The 18,440-nt window shown below is 46.4% G+C and overlaps 1 protein-coding gene and 1 pseudogene across 3 annotated transcripts in view; one reads left to right on the plus strand and one right to left on the minus strand.

Moving 5' to 3' along the window:
* Positions 1-10,701: 10,701 nt before the first annotated feature.
* Positions 10,702-18,440, minus strand: part of LOC147432849 (uncharacterized) — a 169,208-nt gene continuing 161,469 nt past the window's right edge. For 2 of the 3 annotated variants that reach the window (XM_086491660.1, XM_086491661.1), the window contains exons 16-17: positions 11,701-11,777; positions 10,703-11,199 (exon numbers count right to left, since the gene is read on the minus strand). In XM_086491660.1, the coding sequence (XP_086347786.1) occupies positions 11,172-11,199; positions 11,701-11,777 (105 nt within the window). In that variant the 3' untranslated portion in view covers positions 10,703-11,171. Of the gene's footprint in view, positions 11,200-11,700; positions 11,778-18,440 lie in introns of all 3 variants that reach the window. The other variant, XM_086491662.1, reaches the window with a different exon arrangement.
* LOC147432850 (nuclear envelope-associated protein 3-like) lies at positions 12,685-14,026 on the plus strand (annotated as a pseudogene).

Genomic DNA, 18,440 nt, shown 5'->3' on the forward strand with positions numbered 1-18,440 from the left:
CCGTATGCGTCGGGAAAGTCAGTCAATGCGTGGGAATACTGACTGTGAAGGGTTCTAGTACAGTTACGCTGCCGAAATCGGGCTGAAACAGTTGAACTTCAGCCGAGTTTGTGTGGGGCAGCTTGTAGGGATCCACAACGTTTATTCCCTCTTTTGAACAATAAAGAAATACCGAAAGGGCCAATCTGGTGTCGGTCTACTCATACAGGTGCAATCTAGCAGCCTGTATCCCTCTCCCCTTTGTTGTGTCTTGAAAGTACTGGTAAAATAGACGACTAATAATGGGTGAAAGCTAAATCAAGGTTTAAAGTAAAGTCTACCACCCTTTTTGGATTGAACACGCCGGTTTCAGCACCTCTGTCACCCTCTCTATCAATGTAATCAGAAACCTCATCTATATACATACCAAATAAAGTAGGGGACAATGGACAGCCTTATTTCACTCCAATAATGGAGTAACAATGGAATCCATGTCCTTGCTAGCTGGGCACCTCTGTCACCCTCTCTATCAATGTAATCAGAAACCTCATCTATATACATACCAAATAAAGTAGGGGACCATGGACAACCTTATTTCACTCCAATAATGGAGTGAACTGAATCAGATATCCCCTCTGGAGTGCGTACATGTCCCATCACTAATCTGTAGAAAGCCATGATCCCCCAAATCAACTCATTGGGCGCTCCCATCTCCTATAGTCTGCACATCAATATGGCTTTGGGCACCATGTCAAATGCTTTGTGGAAATCCATAAAGCGACAGTAAATCCGTCTCCCATGTGCTCTACCCTCCTCAATGATGGCTCTTAGTGTCAAAATATGGTCAAGAGTGGTGAAGCCTCTCCTAAAACCAGCCTGCCCCACTGCACATATGCCCTCATTCCTGCCCATCTGCTCAATTGCTGCTCAAGGATAGATGCATACGATCGCTAGTGTGTGTCCAATCATAATAGTAGGATAGTTTCTAGGCTCCGTAGGATCACCTTACTTGAAGATAGGCACAATAGTTGACAGTCTCCAAGTCTAAGGTAGACCCTCACACATGACACGATTGAATCGAACTGCAAGAACCTCTACCAACATATCTCTAGCATGTATAAAGTGCTTTGCCACAAGTCCATCGTGATCATATGCCCTCCTGGTCTTTACCCTGTCAATGGACGTCTTTACCATCTCAATGGTAAAGAAGGTACTCATAGATGGACACGGTTCAAGAGATCTAGAAGGCGTGTCTATCCAGGGACTGTATATAAGGATGTTGCATATTGGCCCCACACATCAGGGGAAGTAATCACTGGGGGAGGGGAGTGCTCATGAAAGAGACGCCATGGCTCTCCCGAGTCTCTACTCAAGAACAGTTGGTATAAGTCTCGCTCCATTTGAGCTAGGAACACTCGCTTCTTTCGTCATACCAAGCATTGAAAGGCTATCCGAGACCGTCTATGATTGATGACCCCTAGAAGAAGATCCCTCTGAAGTTGTGCTCTCGTCTCTCTGCATTCCTTGTCATACCAACTATTCTAGATATGCTTCCAGGACGACGTCTTTGATCAGGCTGAGTGTGTGATCAGGCTGAGTGTGTGGGTATTCCTTTGTTGCTGCATCATGCAACGTCTCAGTTAGTAAAATGGTGATCTCCTCTATTGAGAGTCCTGCCTGGCTGCCACACATAGGCGACCATAGATCTCCTCTTTATAAAAAGAGTCAGTCTCTGGTGTAAATGTATAGCGGGTATGTGTTCTCCCTCCAGACACTTGAGCTGTACTGTATTGGGGAGGGAGACTGTGAGTGTCAAGAGAGCATGATCTACTACTACACCCACTAGGCTTAGTCCTACTGTGAAATCTTGAATGCGGGATATCAAGCTCGGCTGTGCCATGACATAGTCCATTGTGCTGGCCCATGCATGTGGAAACAAGTAAACCCAATTGCAGCGGGAAATTGCTGTAGGCCATTAAGTATGGCCAGACCATGTGAGGTCCCCATTTCCGTCAGATATCTCTCGTACTCGGTGTGCTCCTCATCTTATGAGCGACTGTCAAGCCCCATATCGCTGGTATCTAGCTCTCTCAATTATCTCATCTGAGGTATCATAAAAAGTAGTCTGATGATTTCTCGTGCGGGCATTGAAGTCCCCCAAGAGCATGATGTCACCATCTCTGGAGAACTCCCATATATCCTCGTCTAATACCGACAAAGGGGACTGTCCTCTAGGTGTGGCATACAATGATGTGCTAGGGGAAAAGTAACACATAGCAATGTACAAGAATCTACCTGTCTCAGCCCTGAGTCTCACCCACATGTATCTGGCATGATTATCTCTCCGAACTTTGTGCACAAGCTGTTGTAGCTCCACTTTGAATAGGGCTCCTACTCCTCCTGACCCTCTGCCCTTGTGCTCTGATCTCGTCTCTGCTCAATAAGTTGTTTCCCACCTATATCCAGTCACATGTGGCATAGCCTGTCCTAATGCTTGGTGTGTCTCTAAGTAAAAGACGATATCTCTCCCCGTAAAGTTGTTCTCAAATGCCCCTACATCAAGACGAAGTGACCCATTACAATTCCATGCTGCCATCTTTAGTGTGGCATAGGCTATCCAGGTGCTTGACGTGTCTCTGGAGAAAAGACAATGTCTCTCCCCCTAAAGTTGTCCTCAAATGCCCCTATATCAAGGCGAAAGACCCATTACAATTCCAAGCTGCCATCTTTAGTGTGGTCCCATAGGTCTCGCACACCGTCATGCGGAGCGTCGCTCCAATATTACCATTCTTCCATCTCCGTGAAAAGTAATCTTACATTTTTTCCTTGCTCCTCTAATATCCGGCATTACCTCCTACATATGAGCAATCTGTGAGAGCGTGAGGTCATCTCCAAGAAAGATGCCCTTCTTCTTAAGAGTTGGTCTCTTCTTCAAAAAGTCTTTCTTTGCTTCCATGGAGGGGAAATGAAGGATAAGTGCCCTTTCCTTTGAGGTTTCTCCCTTGCTTCCACTTTTCTTATTGCCCACTCTCCAAGCCCTTGTATGCATCGATTCATTAACCCCCATCATAGTCATAAGTCTTTTTACCTCTCCATCAACATTATCTCGGTCTTTGAGGCCACAAATCCTCACGTGTAAGGCACGCACTTGCCTCCTTTGCTCCGCTTCTAGTGTCAGATTAATGACGGTGGGTTTGGGTTTTTAGCTTGCCTTTTCCTTTCTTGGTGATCTCGATCCATTTTCGGCCTTGTTTGCTTTTTGTCGGGTCTTTGCAAAAACATCCACCCACGAAGTCGTCATTTCTTTGTGCTGCTCCTCGCCTTCTTTGATGGCATGCACTTGTTTTCTCCTCATCTTGAGTCATCACACGATCCTCAAGTGTGTTTATCCTGCTTTGCTGAGCTGACACGTGTATTTCGAGTATCTTTATTATGCCCAAGAGATTGCGGTTGATCTTGTTAATGGTGTCACACATTTCTTCTTTGCATTTATGAGTGGCATCCTCCAAAGGATCGTCCTTGCCATTTTGCTTCTTCATGTTGGAGAACTACAAATGGAGAGGGATAGGGAGAAAGTTCTTGAGAAAGAGAACGCTATCGATACGTGTTTCCACATTATGCATACATGTTTCTTGCACATAGGTGTTCGAGCATCAAGCATACATGTATAATCCACCAATAGACACATTCTTTGCAATTCTGAGTGTTTCTGAAATGCTTCCTGCAATGCTTCTACACTCTTAGGTGTTCCTGCAATTCGGATTTCCCACAGATTTTCCACTGAAGTCGCTCTTGCAATTTTGAATTTCCCTCAAGAAAAACTCACTGCAATCCCACATATAATTCAAAAATTTTCCCCAAATCTGTAATCTACAGATAGGGGGTGGGGTGCTAGCGACCTATCAAACCAAACCGTTACAAACTGGTGAATCCGATACCATGTCTGGGTACAAAAAAAAGATGCCAAAGTCAAAAAGAGATGAAACTAGAGGTGCTACTAGGTGGAACTGTGTAGGGTATGTGTGATCATCGATACATTGTGTGCCAAATACAAGATGTGTGATGAGTCCATCCTCATCTGCACTTTGGATGTCGAGTTGGTATGGCTCGTATTGTTGCTGTAGTCTCTGTCGATGTTGTGAAGCTCCTCTCCTCAGCTGTGAGCGTTTCGACCTCCCTAGCTCCGATGCTCGATCAATGAGGTCACCCCTAGTGTGAGTATGAGCAGAGATTTGCACTGGTGGCTGCTCCAATAATTGACCAGTGTATGGTGTGAAGAAATCAATAATCTGTCTCTGGGATTACCTCTCTCCAAATCTCCTCACTAGATTGTCTCTGTATCTGTGTAACTCAAGTAGGTACAGTCCAAGACATCGTTGGTCCTGATAGCTCATGAGTTTGGAGAAAGGTCCGAAGTTTTCTCTGAATAGATAGTGAAAGTGACCCCGTATCTCAAAAGGCCAAAATGACCTATGAGACCAAAAGGTTACATGTGGTGAATCTAATACCATGTTTGGGTACAAAAAGTAAAAAGAACTGAAAAGAAAATAGTGGGTAGGGGTGGGGTGAAAGCTGATACAAAGGGAATACAAAGGGGGAGCTGATACAATGGAGCTTTGAGAGAGAGAGAGAGAGAGAGAGAGAGAGAGAGAGAGAGAGAGAGATGAAATGTTATATTGACGTCTTCAAAAGGCCAAAATGACCTATGAGACCAATCTGTTACAAAATGGTGAATCTAATACCATGTCTGGATACAAAAGAACTAGAACAAAGATACTACTACTAGAATCTATCCTCATCTGCACTCTGGATGTCAAGAGAGTATGGCTCGAATCCTCTGTTGTAGTCTCCATAGATGTTGTGTAGCCCGTCTCCTCAAACGTGGCCGTCTGGATCTCCGTAGCTCCAGTGCTTGGTAGTGATCGAATGAGTGTGGGCCGAGCTCTACAGTGATGGCTGCTCCTCTGGCTGTCCCATATCTAGTGAAAAGAAATCTGTAATCTGTCTCTGGGACTGTCTCTCTCTATCTCTTCCCAGTAAAGTGTCTATATATCTGTGTAACTCAAGTAGATAAGACATCTCTGATCCTCATAACTCATGACCCTAGAGAAAGGACCGAAACCCTCTCTGAATAAGCAGTGGAAGCGGCCCCGTATCTCATAGTACATTGTGCAATGACATATGTAATGTAGCTCTGTCTTTGGCTCTAGCTGGCATGAGCGGCATATCTTGTTGTCTGCTGGTATCCCTCTGAATTTACTAGTCTCAATCTCCAGCTGATGTGAGGATGTACATATCTGACCAATGGCACACCGCAAACCATGAGACATGTGTGTCCATGTAGCTGGGTCGAATCACAAACCCATCTCCTGTGAGGTGGAGAAGATGCTCTCTATAGAAAGCCATCTTCGTGCCCAGAGAGTAATTTTAGTCTTTGTAGCAGGCTACAGTGTCACTTTCACAGGACACAGTTCGTACAGTTGGTCTAGGCTGGTTCACACTGAACGGACTCTCTAGGCTGGGCAGTGACACGTGGCAGCAAAGATACAGACTGGTCTAGTAGACATCGTGGCCAGGTCACCACCATTCAGTTTGGAGAAAGATTGGATGGCTGACATTTATGAGCTGTTGATGACTCTTTATGGGGGTATATGTGAGTAGTAGCTGTTGGGTCAGGATCATCATCTTCTTCACATCTGGTCCAACGTCGTCTTCTGGAGCATAGAGTCTGTACACACAACACGTCTTCACCATCCCTGCACATTTTGAGCCTCGACACCCCATTGTACCTGTGAGTCATTGCTGGAGCTGAGTGTGCTGCCACGCCAGAGTCTGTATCAGTTCTTTGAGATAGTCGAGTCATATGTTGTGGTTTGCTGCTGTTGTGTCTCTGTGAGCTCAGTTGTTGTCTATTGTTCCTTTGTTCCAGTCTGTTTTGAGTGAGATTGTCACGCACATTGCACTGAGGAGCACCCACTATAGAGAGCACGACACACTATCCGCGCTACAGGTGCTCTCATTTTGGCGATCACGGTGGGACCTCAATCTGAAATCTCACTTTGTGAGGTACAAATCTTGAAGCTAGTTGGGTCTATCTAGCTTCGCCTACCTTGCCTTGCACTGTTCCCCTCTCGCCTGGTCCAATTGGTCTAGTCCTCTCTCGCCCTGGTCCAACTAGTCCTCGTCCCTGGTCTAGTCACTTGCCTGGTCTAGTAGAGTCTAGACCAGTCTTCAGCCAGTTCAAGGTTTTCTTGCCCAAAGCTTGGTTAGTTTGGTGGTCGCTGCATGACACATACAAGGCGGTCAGTCGAGCATCAAAGCGCACTACTGAGTTCTCTGAAGTACTAAAACAGAAGACGACCCTTGGTACCTGTTAGAAGTCCATCAACCTCATCACCCATACCTCCACACAGGACATCCCCCATTCCTCCATCCGGTTCCACATCTTCTAGATCACCTTCTCCAGTAAAGCTCTCTCCTATTCTGCTACAGCAAGCTATTGATCAACGGGCTCCTCAGCAAGGGGCCATGAGGCTTTGGCAAGTGTTTTGGCCAAGGTGAACATCAAGTTCCCTACCTTCAAAGGACTCTCTTCAAAAGATGCCGACGACCATGCAAGGAGGTTTGTATCTCTCTGTAGGGGTTGTGGTCTTAATAGAGAGAATGCTTATTTGGTACTCTTTCCATCTACCTTGGATGGTTTAACAAACAAATGGTACAGCCAGTTTGCAGAGAACCATTTTGCAACTTGGACAGCCTTAAGACAATTCTGTGCAGCATTCAAGCCAGGTGACTATCAGGAGAAGGTTTTGGATGAGTTGGCCAACATGGTGCTCCAGCCAGAGGAGACTTTTGCAGAACATATGACGAAAACCAAGTCTCTGGTTGCCAAGCTTCCCCAGTAACTAGGTGAATTTATGGTTAAGAAGTGGGTAGAGAAGGCGCTTCCCAAAACTTCTCAGCAAAAACTCTGAGAGAGTTTCCGACCCGACGCCACTCTGGAGGAGTTCATCGCAGCTCCTACGAGGATAGAGGGGGCTAGGAAGTTGTTCACCAACCCCCCTCACATAGAGACTCCCTCTGTGTTTTCAGAAGGTCTTGCTGATCCATTGACTTCTTTGCGCAGAGAACTTGAAGCCCTAAAACTACAACGCGCTCTGCAAGAGGAGAAATCAAGCTCTCTTCACCAGGAGAAACCACCACATCTTGAGGCTTTGGATCAAATCAAGAGGGAGCTAGAAGAGCTTCGGTCTCAGCAAGAGACTAAAGCTATGGTATGGTGCAGCTCGTGTCGCTCCCCAGGACACCCTCCACAGGACTGTCCCCTTCGGGCTTATTACCACTTCTGCGAAAAGTTCGGGCATGAGGACAAGGACTGCTACTACCTCAAGGGATTGTGACAAATACAACAAAGTCTTGGTCCTTCTCTTCAACAAGGGCCAACACCTGCATCCAACATGGTTTCTCCCTGTGGCCATGCACACCATATGCCACCTTTGTTGACAGCCCCTCCTATGCAAGGTATGCAGAGCACTTTTTCCTCTCAGAGCTTTTACCATACCCATGCTCCCTCATCACCTCAAAGCTTCTATGCCTCCACCTCCAACTCAATGCACCAGGAGCAAGGACCACCTCACCCTTCGACTCGCCCTTTGAATCGGCCCATTTTGTGCTACAGATGCGGGGAATATGGGCATTACCAAAGCAAATGCCCCCTGCCAGAAGGGTCGCCTCCTTGCCGTCATTGCCCTGAAACGAAGGATCACTACAGTAAGGATTTCCTTAAACTTCGTGCATCCACGGCTTTGAACCCAAGTCAAAGCCAGAATGAGTTTACCTTTCCCAAGCTCAATCTGATAGCAGTTAGCACCGTTCCTCAGCCACCCCCTTCTACCCACGTGGTTACTCCTCAAAATAAGCTGCAGTTGGTAGAGGAGCCATCGGGTGTCCTCACTTAGGCCCAGAGAGCTGCCCTCGGTCTTAGTATTCCAACAAGTTCAACCCCCCCACACATTCTCTCCCACCAGTGGATACCCTGCCTTCAGCTGTTAACAAGCCACCCCCTAGTGCCATGAAAGAATCCAAATCTTTGCTCTCCCATATTGATGAAGCTTTCTTGGAAGCAGTTTCCGATCTACAAAAGATCAAGGTGCCCGAGAAACCACTGGTAGAACAGGAAAAGCTCACAGCAGAGATAGTCTTGAAGAACACCTTCCAACAAGTGTCCCTCTATGACATGCTGCGACTGGATGCGAATTTTAGAAGTGACACCCTTGCTGTTATTCAGTCACTTTACCCCGGAGTAAGTCCTAGTGGCGGGCACCTCCCAGTTCGACCATCAGAGTCCTATATGATATACAATCCTGCTGCTCCACTCACTGATTATAGAAGCCCTCGCCTGACAATGTCCATGTTGGGTCGGCAATTCTCAGGAGTGATAGTGGATGGTGGATCTGGCATCAACCTGATGCCCGAAGTCACTATGTTAGCTCTAGGTCTACAGCCTACTCGCCCTGCTCCCTTCACAGTTACATTGGGTGACCAACGGACAGTCTACCCAGTGGGCATAGTGGACAATGTGCCTCTGCAGGTACAAGACTTTACTTTTAACTTGGATTTTGTTGTGGTTCGTCTTCCCTAGGTTGAGGGCGGATTTCCCTTGCTCACTGGAAGACCATGGCTGCGACACACTAAAGCACTTCATGATTGGGGAAACGATGCAATGTGGATACATACTTCTGGCTCCCCGATGCAATCCATTCTCTTAGAAGGAGGTATGGATCCCGTGGTGCAGCAAGTTTCTTTGTCAATGGAAACCAACCCTAAACAAGAACAACCTACTACACCTGAAGGGTCAGACGAAGATCTGCTGGAGTGGTTGGAAGCTACCAAATCTATGCCCTGGTATGGAGTCTCTACTCATTCCTTGCCTAGAGGTACACTCTCTTCCAATGTTTCCACAGTAACTAAACCTAATGAGCCACTTGAGACAATTCAAAGATTGAAGGTCATAGAAGCTACTCCTGATACGCCTTTGGATTTGGTGAGCCTATGAAGAATCATAGAAGCGGAAAGAAATCCCCTCTACAGGAGTTCACCAACCTTCATCATCAACCCCATTTGCTTCTCCAACCAGAACAAAGCTCTCCTCTGTGTCTAGCGAACTCCCTTCATGAAGCTTCCTTAAGACAGGATACAACAAAAACAATATTGTTTTCAAGTTTGATGATGTCCTTGATCATCATATGTATCTGCTGGAGTGTCATCTTCCCTCACTACCCCCTGCCCACTCACCCTCTCCCTCTACCTACCCTTGCCCCCCTTCTCTCTCCCTCGCCCTTCCCCATCCCTCCCAACTCGCCCCTACCCACCCCCTACTCGCCTCTACCCACCCTCTCTCTTGCCCTCGCTCCTACCCACCCCCTCTCTTACCCTCGCCCATACCCACCCCTACCTAGCCCTCGCCCCTACCCTTTCTTCCCTCGCCCCTACCTACCTAGGCCTCGCCCTATCCACCCCCTACCTACCCCTCCTCCTCAGTGTTGAGAAGAAAGTGTTGCAAGGTTATTTGCAAGCATGGACCAGGTCATTTTCCTCTCACTATGGTTATCAAAAATAAAGATGTGCTGGATCCAAACCGAGCATATCTCTTTGTAGTGGAGCCTCATTTTGTTGTGCCAATTGGGATTCATGGACTATGCAATCATACTGGGTTCTTGCCTATTCAAAAGCTTAAGGCGTTTGCAAGCAATGCAGTGTTTTTTACTCCACTTTTGAGGTATGTAAGGTCATGGGCCTAGCACCTGCTTCAGGGAAGTACGGATGCAGTACCTAGTGGTTTTCTTTCACAGTTTTTTCAGTATTCCTCTCACCGAGACGGTGAGCGGTCTTGTGGCGGGCAACCTGTAGCAGGCTACAATGTCACTTTCACAGGACACAGTTCGTACAGTTGGTCTAGGCTGGTTCACACTGGACGGACTCTCTCGGCTGGGCAGTGTCACGTGGCAGCAAAGATACGGACTGGTCTAGTAGACATCGTGGCCAGGTCACCACCATTCAGTTTGGAGATAGATTAGATGGTTGACATTTATGAGCTGTTGATGGCTCTTTATGGGGGTACATGTGAGTAGTAGCTGTTGGGTCAGGATCATCATCTTCTTCACATCTGGTCCAGCGTCGTCTTCTGGAGCATAGAGTCTGTACACACAACACGTCTTCACCATCCCTGCACATTTTGAGCCTCGACACCCCATTGTACCTGTGAGTCTTGGGCTGGAGCTGAGTGTGCTGCCACGCCAGAGTCTGTATCAGTTCTTTGAGATAGTCGAGTCATATGTTGTGGTCTGCTGCTATTGTGTCTCTATGAGCTCAGTTGTTGTCTATTGTTCCTTTGTTCTAGTCTGTTTTGAGTGAGATTGTCACGCACATTGCACTGAGGAGCACCCACTGTAGAGATCACGACACACTATCCGCGCTATAGTCTCCTGTAAAACTAGCACTCAATATAGAGATTCAAATTTGAAAATGTAGTGTGGACCTACGTTGGGAAAGATATTTTAAACATGTAAGGACAAACCATATAAGCAAGTAAAGTTGGCTCTTCATTGCTTGCTTAGTGCCACATTTAGAGAAAGAACAAATATACAAAAGAACATATACAATGGGAAGGGACCAATGAAAGCCAAACAAATGGATCCAATAACCATTCAAACGAGCGTTGGCTAACAATAGTATAGCTTGTTTAGCAAGCCAACAAATGAGTAAAAACTTTGAGGAAGCTCTTGCAACTCTGTCAAATATGTACGATGCAACTATTGTTCTCACGGATCTGCTGACAACTGCTGTTTATGTTATACAAGCAAGCTGTGTATATTGACAAAAAATGTGATACATCATGAATGTAACATTAGTGGGCTCTCAAATGATGAGCATGCTCTGAATTTTTCAATTAGACATACTAACCTCCTCAATTTATAAGAAATACATTTCATGAAGAGCTGAAGCATAATCTAAAACCTAATTTTGAGGGAACACTATTCATTTCACAAGATGGACATAAAAAAAACGTTGAAATACAAACGTCATTCAACCTAACTAAAACTTGAAAGTCGCCTGAAAAAAATTCAAATTCCAAAATGAGTAATTTTCTCTAGCTTCCCTTGAGCTTTTGAGTCGCGGTTCCACTGTCTCTATCATGATAACCCCTGTAATCTTGCATATCTAGGTGAAGTTAAGGGTACATCAAAAGTTGCTTCATATACCAGCTTTAAACTTTAGAACACAAAATCATTCTCCCATGTATTATACCAACTTAACAAGTTTAGGACTCCTAAACTGGTAGATTGTCCTTTCCACACTAAAAAGACACAACAAAATTTGTATGCCTATCTCCATTCTCTTGTAAGACATGTTTTATAATACTAAAAATAAATTTACTCTTGTTGTGCCTGTGACACAATCTGAGGAGAATTTTCCCCCTCTTGGACTCCTAAAATGTGTATGTATATGCTAGGAGATCTCAAAGAATTTTTTAAAAAACCAAGAAAGACTTGGTCATTCTATGTACATTTACGGACATTTATGGGATTACCTATGTGGTGATCAGCTTCTGTACATTTTATCTTGAGGCTTTGCCCTTGAGATGTTTTCTTTAATAGAATATTTTCTCTTGGAAAAGAAAAAAAAAGTTACTTTGTATATTTGAATATAATAAAAGGATACTCTGCCAACTTGGCCTTTACTTGCTGCAAGACCTTTCTCGGTGAACTCGTTCGTGGGGACAGAGCAGCATTGTGCTCCTGCACATTATGGACCACACATAAGCAAGACATTTATGCATCAGTTGAGCAGTGCTATCTATTTGTGCTTTTAAGAGATTCTTTCCACTAAAGTTTTTAGAACCTCTCAAAATGGCACATTCATGTCCTACTTTCCTGTAGATGGTTCATGAGAAAAAGGCCTTTGATTTTAACAAGTTCTTCCTAGATGAACCCAGACAAAATCGTAGATTCTTCCATGAAGGAAAGTGGAAGCTATAAACTTGTGTAATCAACCACACATAATCGATTTCAAGACGATACAACCATCAGCTTCATCGTTAATATAGTAACATGGATGGATGCATCCTGTACGGGTGGGATGAGGAACAGGGATAGGACGTAGAGGGGAATATTATTTCCACTAGAGAGGTTTGAAACAAGGGGACAGTGTTGGGATGAGGGGAACGGGAGGATAGTGGGGATGGGAAGCCCAATAATGGGCTCCCATGTCCTATGCCACTAACATCATCAGTGGCGCATAGTCAGTGCAGAACTTAGTATCAGCAGATAAGGCTCCCAGCATGACATATGTCCCGCAGATAGGCACATGACCATACTGTAGCGTGGATAGTGTGTTGAGCTCTCTACAGTGGGTGCTCCTCAGTGCAATGGGCGTGACTTTGAAACAAGGGGACGGAGTTGGGATGAGGGGAACGGGAGGATAGTGGGGATGGGAAGCCCAATAATGAGCTCCCATGTTACTATGCCACTAACATCATCAGTGGCGCATAGTCAGTGAAGAACTTAGTATCAGCAGATAAGGCTCCCAGCATGACATATGTCCCGCAGACAGGCACATGACGATACTATAGCGTTGATAGTGTGTCGAGCTCTCTACAGTGGGTGCTCCTCAGTGCAATGGGCGTGACATCTCACTCAAAATAGAATGAAACACAGGAAACAACAGATAACAACAAATCAACACAGAGACACAGCAACAGACCAGACATATGGACTCGACTATCTCAAAGGAACCAGTATAGACTCTGGTGTGGCAGCACACTCAGCTCCAGCCCAGAACTCACGGGTACAATGGGGGTGTCGAGGCTCAGATGTGCAGGGATGGTGCAGACGTGCTGTGTGTATAGACTCGCTACTCTAGACAACCACGCTGGACCATATATGAAGAAGATGATAATGATGACCCAACAACTACTACTCATATGTCCCTCCACAAAAAGCCACCAACGGCTCATAAATGTCAACCATCTAAGTCTATCTCCAAACTGAGTGGTAGTGCTGACATGGCCACGATGTCCACTAGACCACCGTTCGTATCCCTGCCACGTGTCACTACCCAGCCCAGAGAGTCCGTCTAGTGTGAACCAGACAGGACCAATTGTACCAATTGTACTAACTGTGTGTCATGTGAAATTGACTGTAGCCTACTATAGGTTGCCCGCCACAAGACCGCTCACCGTCTCGGTGAGAGGAATACTGAAAAACTGTGAAAGAAAACCACTAGGTACTGCATCTGTACAATGGTGAGCTCCTGATTCTGTCATCCAAGAGATAAGAGTTGTGGCCACTGCTGCACCCGAAGTATCAAACTCTGGAGGTGGAGTTATTAGAGGGAATGGGGCTTGGACTTTGTTGGTCCATTTGAAGGTTTTACAGAAAAGCTTGGAGGAAAGGAGTGGCCAAACGACTTCAATTGCCGCTATTGCAGAGCAGTCTGTGATGCAGTATTTACGAGAATTGGTAGATGGAAGGGCAAGACTAGGATCAATCCGTGAGACAGTTGAGACCAATGCCTTATAGCAAGAACTTCATAAAAGAGAGGGCTCCCAAAAACATTTGAAAGATGAAGTGGAGAAGATGGAGGCGGAGATGAAATTAGCAGTTGCAAAGATGATCAACCGAAAAGATTCTGACCTTCAGAGTTCCTTGCAAGACCTCACCATGAAAAATGCTGAGCAGCCTATGAAGCATTTGAGTGGAAAGATGAGGAGATTGTGCGGCAGAGAGAAGAGCTGCGACTACTTTCTGCTCAACTCAAGACGAAGGCCAGGTAGCTTGAAGTGAAGGTGGATAATCATCAAAATGCAGATCAGGATTTGAAGAAGAGAGTTCTTAAGCTTGAATTTTGGTTGCAACAAGCACGAAACCAATCACGGAAGTTGCAAAGGATTGCGAAAAGAAAGGAAAAAGAGCTGAAGGATCTTCGAGCTCGGCTAGCATCCCAACCATCTGTTACCAAGCATAAAAGTGGGGTGAGGGGTGGGTAGGGGGACGAGGGGTAGGTAGGGGGCGAGGGAGAGTTGAGGGGGTGGGCAGGGGGACGAGGGGTAGGTAGGGGTTGGGTAGGGCGAGGGGGGGAAAGGGGTGGGTAGGGGAGAGGGGGAAAAATGGTGGGTAGGGGCGAGGGAGTGTGAGGGGGTGGGTATGGCGAGGGCAAGAGAGAGGAGTATAGGGTGGGGGTGTGGGGAGGTGGATAGGGGACATGTAGGAAACATCGGACAAAAAATGGTGGGTAGGGGCGAGGGAGTGTGAGGGGGTGGGTAGGGCGAGGGCGAGAGAGATGTGTATAGGGTGGGGGTGTGGGGAGGTGGATGGGGGATGGGTAGGAAACAACAGACAAAAGCAATAGATACAGATACAATGCTAACATAGCAGATACCACCTGAGTTATACTGGCAGCGGTCCTTCTGCCGCGCTTCTTTGTGAGCTTACCCAGTGAATGCTTTTAGTAAAGGGTCAACCGAGCAATCAACTTTTGTGACTTCTACGCTAGTTGTTGGCTTAAGTGGCTCATTGGGCTCAACTACGGTAGGAACACAGCAAAAGGTTGTGACCTCAGGCAAAGGTTGAATAGATAGTCCATAACAAGGTGTGGACTTGGTAGCTTCCAACCACTCTAACAGATCTTCATTTGACCCTTCAGGTGTAGTTGGCTGTTCTTGTTGGAGATTGGTTTCCATTTGACAAAGAAACTTGCTGCAGAGCGGGATCCATGCCTCTTAAGCGAATGGGTTGCATCCATGAGCCAGGAGTATGTATCCACATGGCATTGTTTTCCCAATCATGAAGTGCTTTAGTGTGTTGCAGCCATGGTCTATCAATGAGCAAGGGAAATCCACCCTCAACCTGGGGAAGACGACCACAACAAAATCCAAGTTAAAAGTAAAGTCTTGTACTTAGAGAGGCACATTGTCCACTATGCCCACTGGATAGACTGTCCGTTGGTCGGCCAATGTAACTGTGAAGGGGAGCAGGGTGAGTAGGCTGTAGACCTAGAGCTAACATAGTGAACTCGGGCATCAGGTTGATGCAAGATCCACCATCCACTATCACTCTTGAGAATTGCCACCCCAATACGGACATGGTGAGACGAGGGCTTCTATAATTAGTGAGGAGAGCAGCGGGATGGGATATCATATAGGACTCTGATGGTCGCACTGGGAGGTGCCCACCACTAGGACTTGCTCCGGGGTAAAGTGACTGAATAACAACAAGGGTGTCACTTCTAAAACTCGCATCTAGTTGCAGCATGTCATAGAGGGACACTTGTTGGAAGGTGTTCTTCAAGATTGTCTTTGCTGTAAGCTTTTCTTTTTCTACTAGTGGTTTCTTTGGTACCTTGATCTTCTGTAGATTGGAAACTGCTTCCAAGAAAGATTCATCAATATCGGAGAGCAAAGACTTGGATTCTTTCTTGGCACTGGGGGGATGGCTTGTCAATAGCTGAAGGCAAGGTATCCGCTGTTGTGAGAATGTGTGGGGGAGTTGAACTTGCTGGAATGCTAAGACCGAGAACGGCTCTCTGGGCCCGAGTGAGGACACCCGATGGCTCCTCTACCAACTGCAGCTTATTTTGAGGGGTAACCACGTGGGTAGAAGGGGGGGGTTGAGGAACGGTGCTAACTGCTATCAGATGAACTTGGGAAAGGTAAACTCATTCTGGCTTTGACTTGGGTTCAAAGCCGTGGATGCATGTAGTTTAGGGCAATCCTTACTTAGTGATCCTTTGTTTCAAGGCAATGCGACAGGGAGGGGACCCTTTGGGCAGAGGGCATTTGCTTTGGTAATGACCATATTCCCTGCATCTATAGCACAAAATGGGCCGATTCAATGGGCGAGGTGGTCCTTGCTCCTGCTGCATGGAGTTGGAGGTGGAGGCATAGAAGCTTTGAGGTGATGAGGGAGCATGGGTATGATAAAAGCTGTGAGACGGAAAAGTGTTTAGCATACCTTGCATAGGAGGGGCTGTCAATAAAGGTGGCATATGGTGTGGATGGCCACAAGGAGAAACCATGTTGGATGTAGGTGCTGGCCCTTGTTGAAGAGTAGGACTAAGACTTTGCTGTATTTGTCGCAATCCCTTGAGGTAGTAGCAGTCCTTGTCCTCATGTCCAGTCTTTTCACAGAAGTGGAAGTTAACCCGAAGTTGTCATTCATGTGGAGGGTGCCCTGGAGAGCGGCATGAGCTACACCAAACCATAGCCTTAGTCTCCTGCTGAGACTTGAGCTCTTCTAGCTCGCGCTTGATCTGTTCCAATGTCTCGTGATGTGGAGGCTTCTCCTGTCTAAGAGAGAAGGACCTCTCCTCTTGAAGAGATCGCTATAACTTTAGGGCTTCCAATTCCCTGCGTAAAGAAGTTAACGGATTAGAAGGACTTTCCAAAAACACTGAGGGGGTCTCTACTTGAGGGGAGTTGGTGAACAGCTTCCTAGCTCTCTCTATCCTAGTAGCAGCCGCGACAAACTCCTCTAGAGTGGCGTCAGGTCGGAGACACTCTCGGAGTTTTTGTTGGGAAGTTTTGGGAAGAGCCTTCTCCACCCACTTATAACCATAAGTTCACCCGGTTGCTAAGGAAGCTTGGCCACCAGAGACTTTGTCTGGTCATGAGCTCTGCAAAAGTCTCATTCGGTTGGAGCATCAGGTTTGCTAACTCATCCAGGACCTTCTCCTGGAAGTCCCCAAGTCTGAAAGCTTCACAAAATTGTTGTCATAAAGTGGCCCAAGTTGCAAAGTGGTTCTCTGCAAACTGACTGTACCACTTGTCTGCTAAGCCATCCAAGGTAGATGGAAAGAGTACCAAATAAGCATCTTCTCTATTAAGACCATGACCTCTACAGAGAGATACAAACCTTCTTGCATGGTCGTCTGCATCTTCTGAGTAGAGTCCCTTGAAAGTAGGAAACTTGATGTTTACCTTGGTCAAAACATTGGTCAACTCCTCCATGGCCTCTTGCTCAGGACCTTGTTGCTCAAAAGCTTGTTGTAACAAAATGGGAGAGAGCTTTACTGGGGAAGGTGACCTGGAAGATGTAGAACCGGATGGAGGAATGGATAATGCCGTATGTGATGGTATGGGTGATAGGGTTGGTGGACTTCTACTAGGTACCAAGGGTTGACGCCTTCTGTGGTAGTACTTCAGAGGACTCAGTAGTGCGATTTGACGCTCTAATGACCACCTTGTATGTGTCATGCAATAACCACAAACCCAACCAAGCTTTGGGCAAGAAGACCTTTAACTGGCTGAACACTGGTCTAGACTCTACTAGACCAGGGCGAGTGACTAGACCACCTGGCTAGACCAAGGACGAGGAAGGACTAGACCAAGACGAGAGCTGGTTGGACTAGGGTGAGAGAGGACCAAACCAGCAGGGGGAAGGACTAGGTCAGCTAGACTAAGCTGTTTAGGGTGAAACTGGACTAGACCAGCACGCTGCACTGTGGAAGGCGAAGTAGGCGAAACTAGGTAAAAACCAGCTAGCTCCTCGATTTGTACCTCAACAGAGAGTGAGACTTTAGTTGAGGTCCCACCGGGTGTGCCAAAAATGAGAGCACCGGTAGCGTGGATAGTGTGTCGTGCTCTCTACAATGGTGCTCCTTAGTGCAATGTGTGTGACATCTCACTCAAAACAGAATGAAAACACAAGAAACAATAGAGAACAACAAATCAACACAGAGACACAACAACAGACCAGACATATGAACTCGACTATCTCAAAGGAACCAATACAGACTCTGGCGTGGAAGCACACTCAGCTCCAACCCAGAACTCACAGGTACAATGGGGGTGACGAGGCTCAGAAGTGCAAGGATGGTGCAGACGTGCTATGTGTACAGACTCACTACTATAGACGACCACGCTGGACCATATATGAAGAAGATTATATTGATGACCCAACAACTACTACTCATATGTCCCTCCATAAAGAGCCACCAATAGCTCATAAATGTCAGCCATCTAAGTCTATCTCCAAACTGAGTGGTAGTGCTGACCTGGCCACGATGTCCACTAGACCACCGTCCGTATCCCTGTCACGTGTCACTGCCAGCCCAGAGAGTCCGTCCAGTGTGAACCAGACCAGACCAACTGTACTAGCTGTGTGTCCTATGAAAGTGACACTGTAGCCTGCTACACATACATTATCAAAGGTCTCCATAATGAGTTTCTATACGATTCTGGGAATGCAGGGCAGAATCAGCCACATAATGAGACCTAAGCACTGATCAATATCAAAAACATATAGAAGCAATACACTTGAAAATATAATTGCAAGTGCATACACATTACTAAAAAATTCTTTTACATCAATTGGTGGTAGCAAATCCGACGCAAAATGCACAACATTTGTTCACGTCCGCTAATCCGCCTGGAACATCCACCTAGATGAATCCTAGAAAAATCC

Source organism: Adiantum capillus-veneris, chromosome 20, assembly GCF_014529385.1.
Source record: "Adiantum capillus-veneris isolate H3 chromosome 20, ASM1452938v2, whole genome shotgun sequence".
NCBI lineage: Eukaryota > Viridiplantae > Streptophyta > Polypodiopsida > Polypodiales > Pteridaceae > Adiantum > Adiantum capillus-veneris.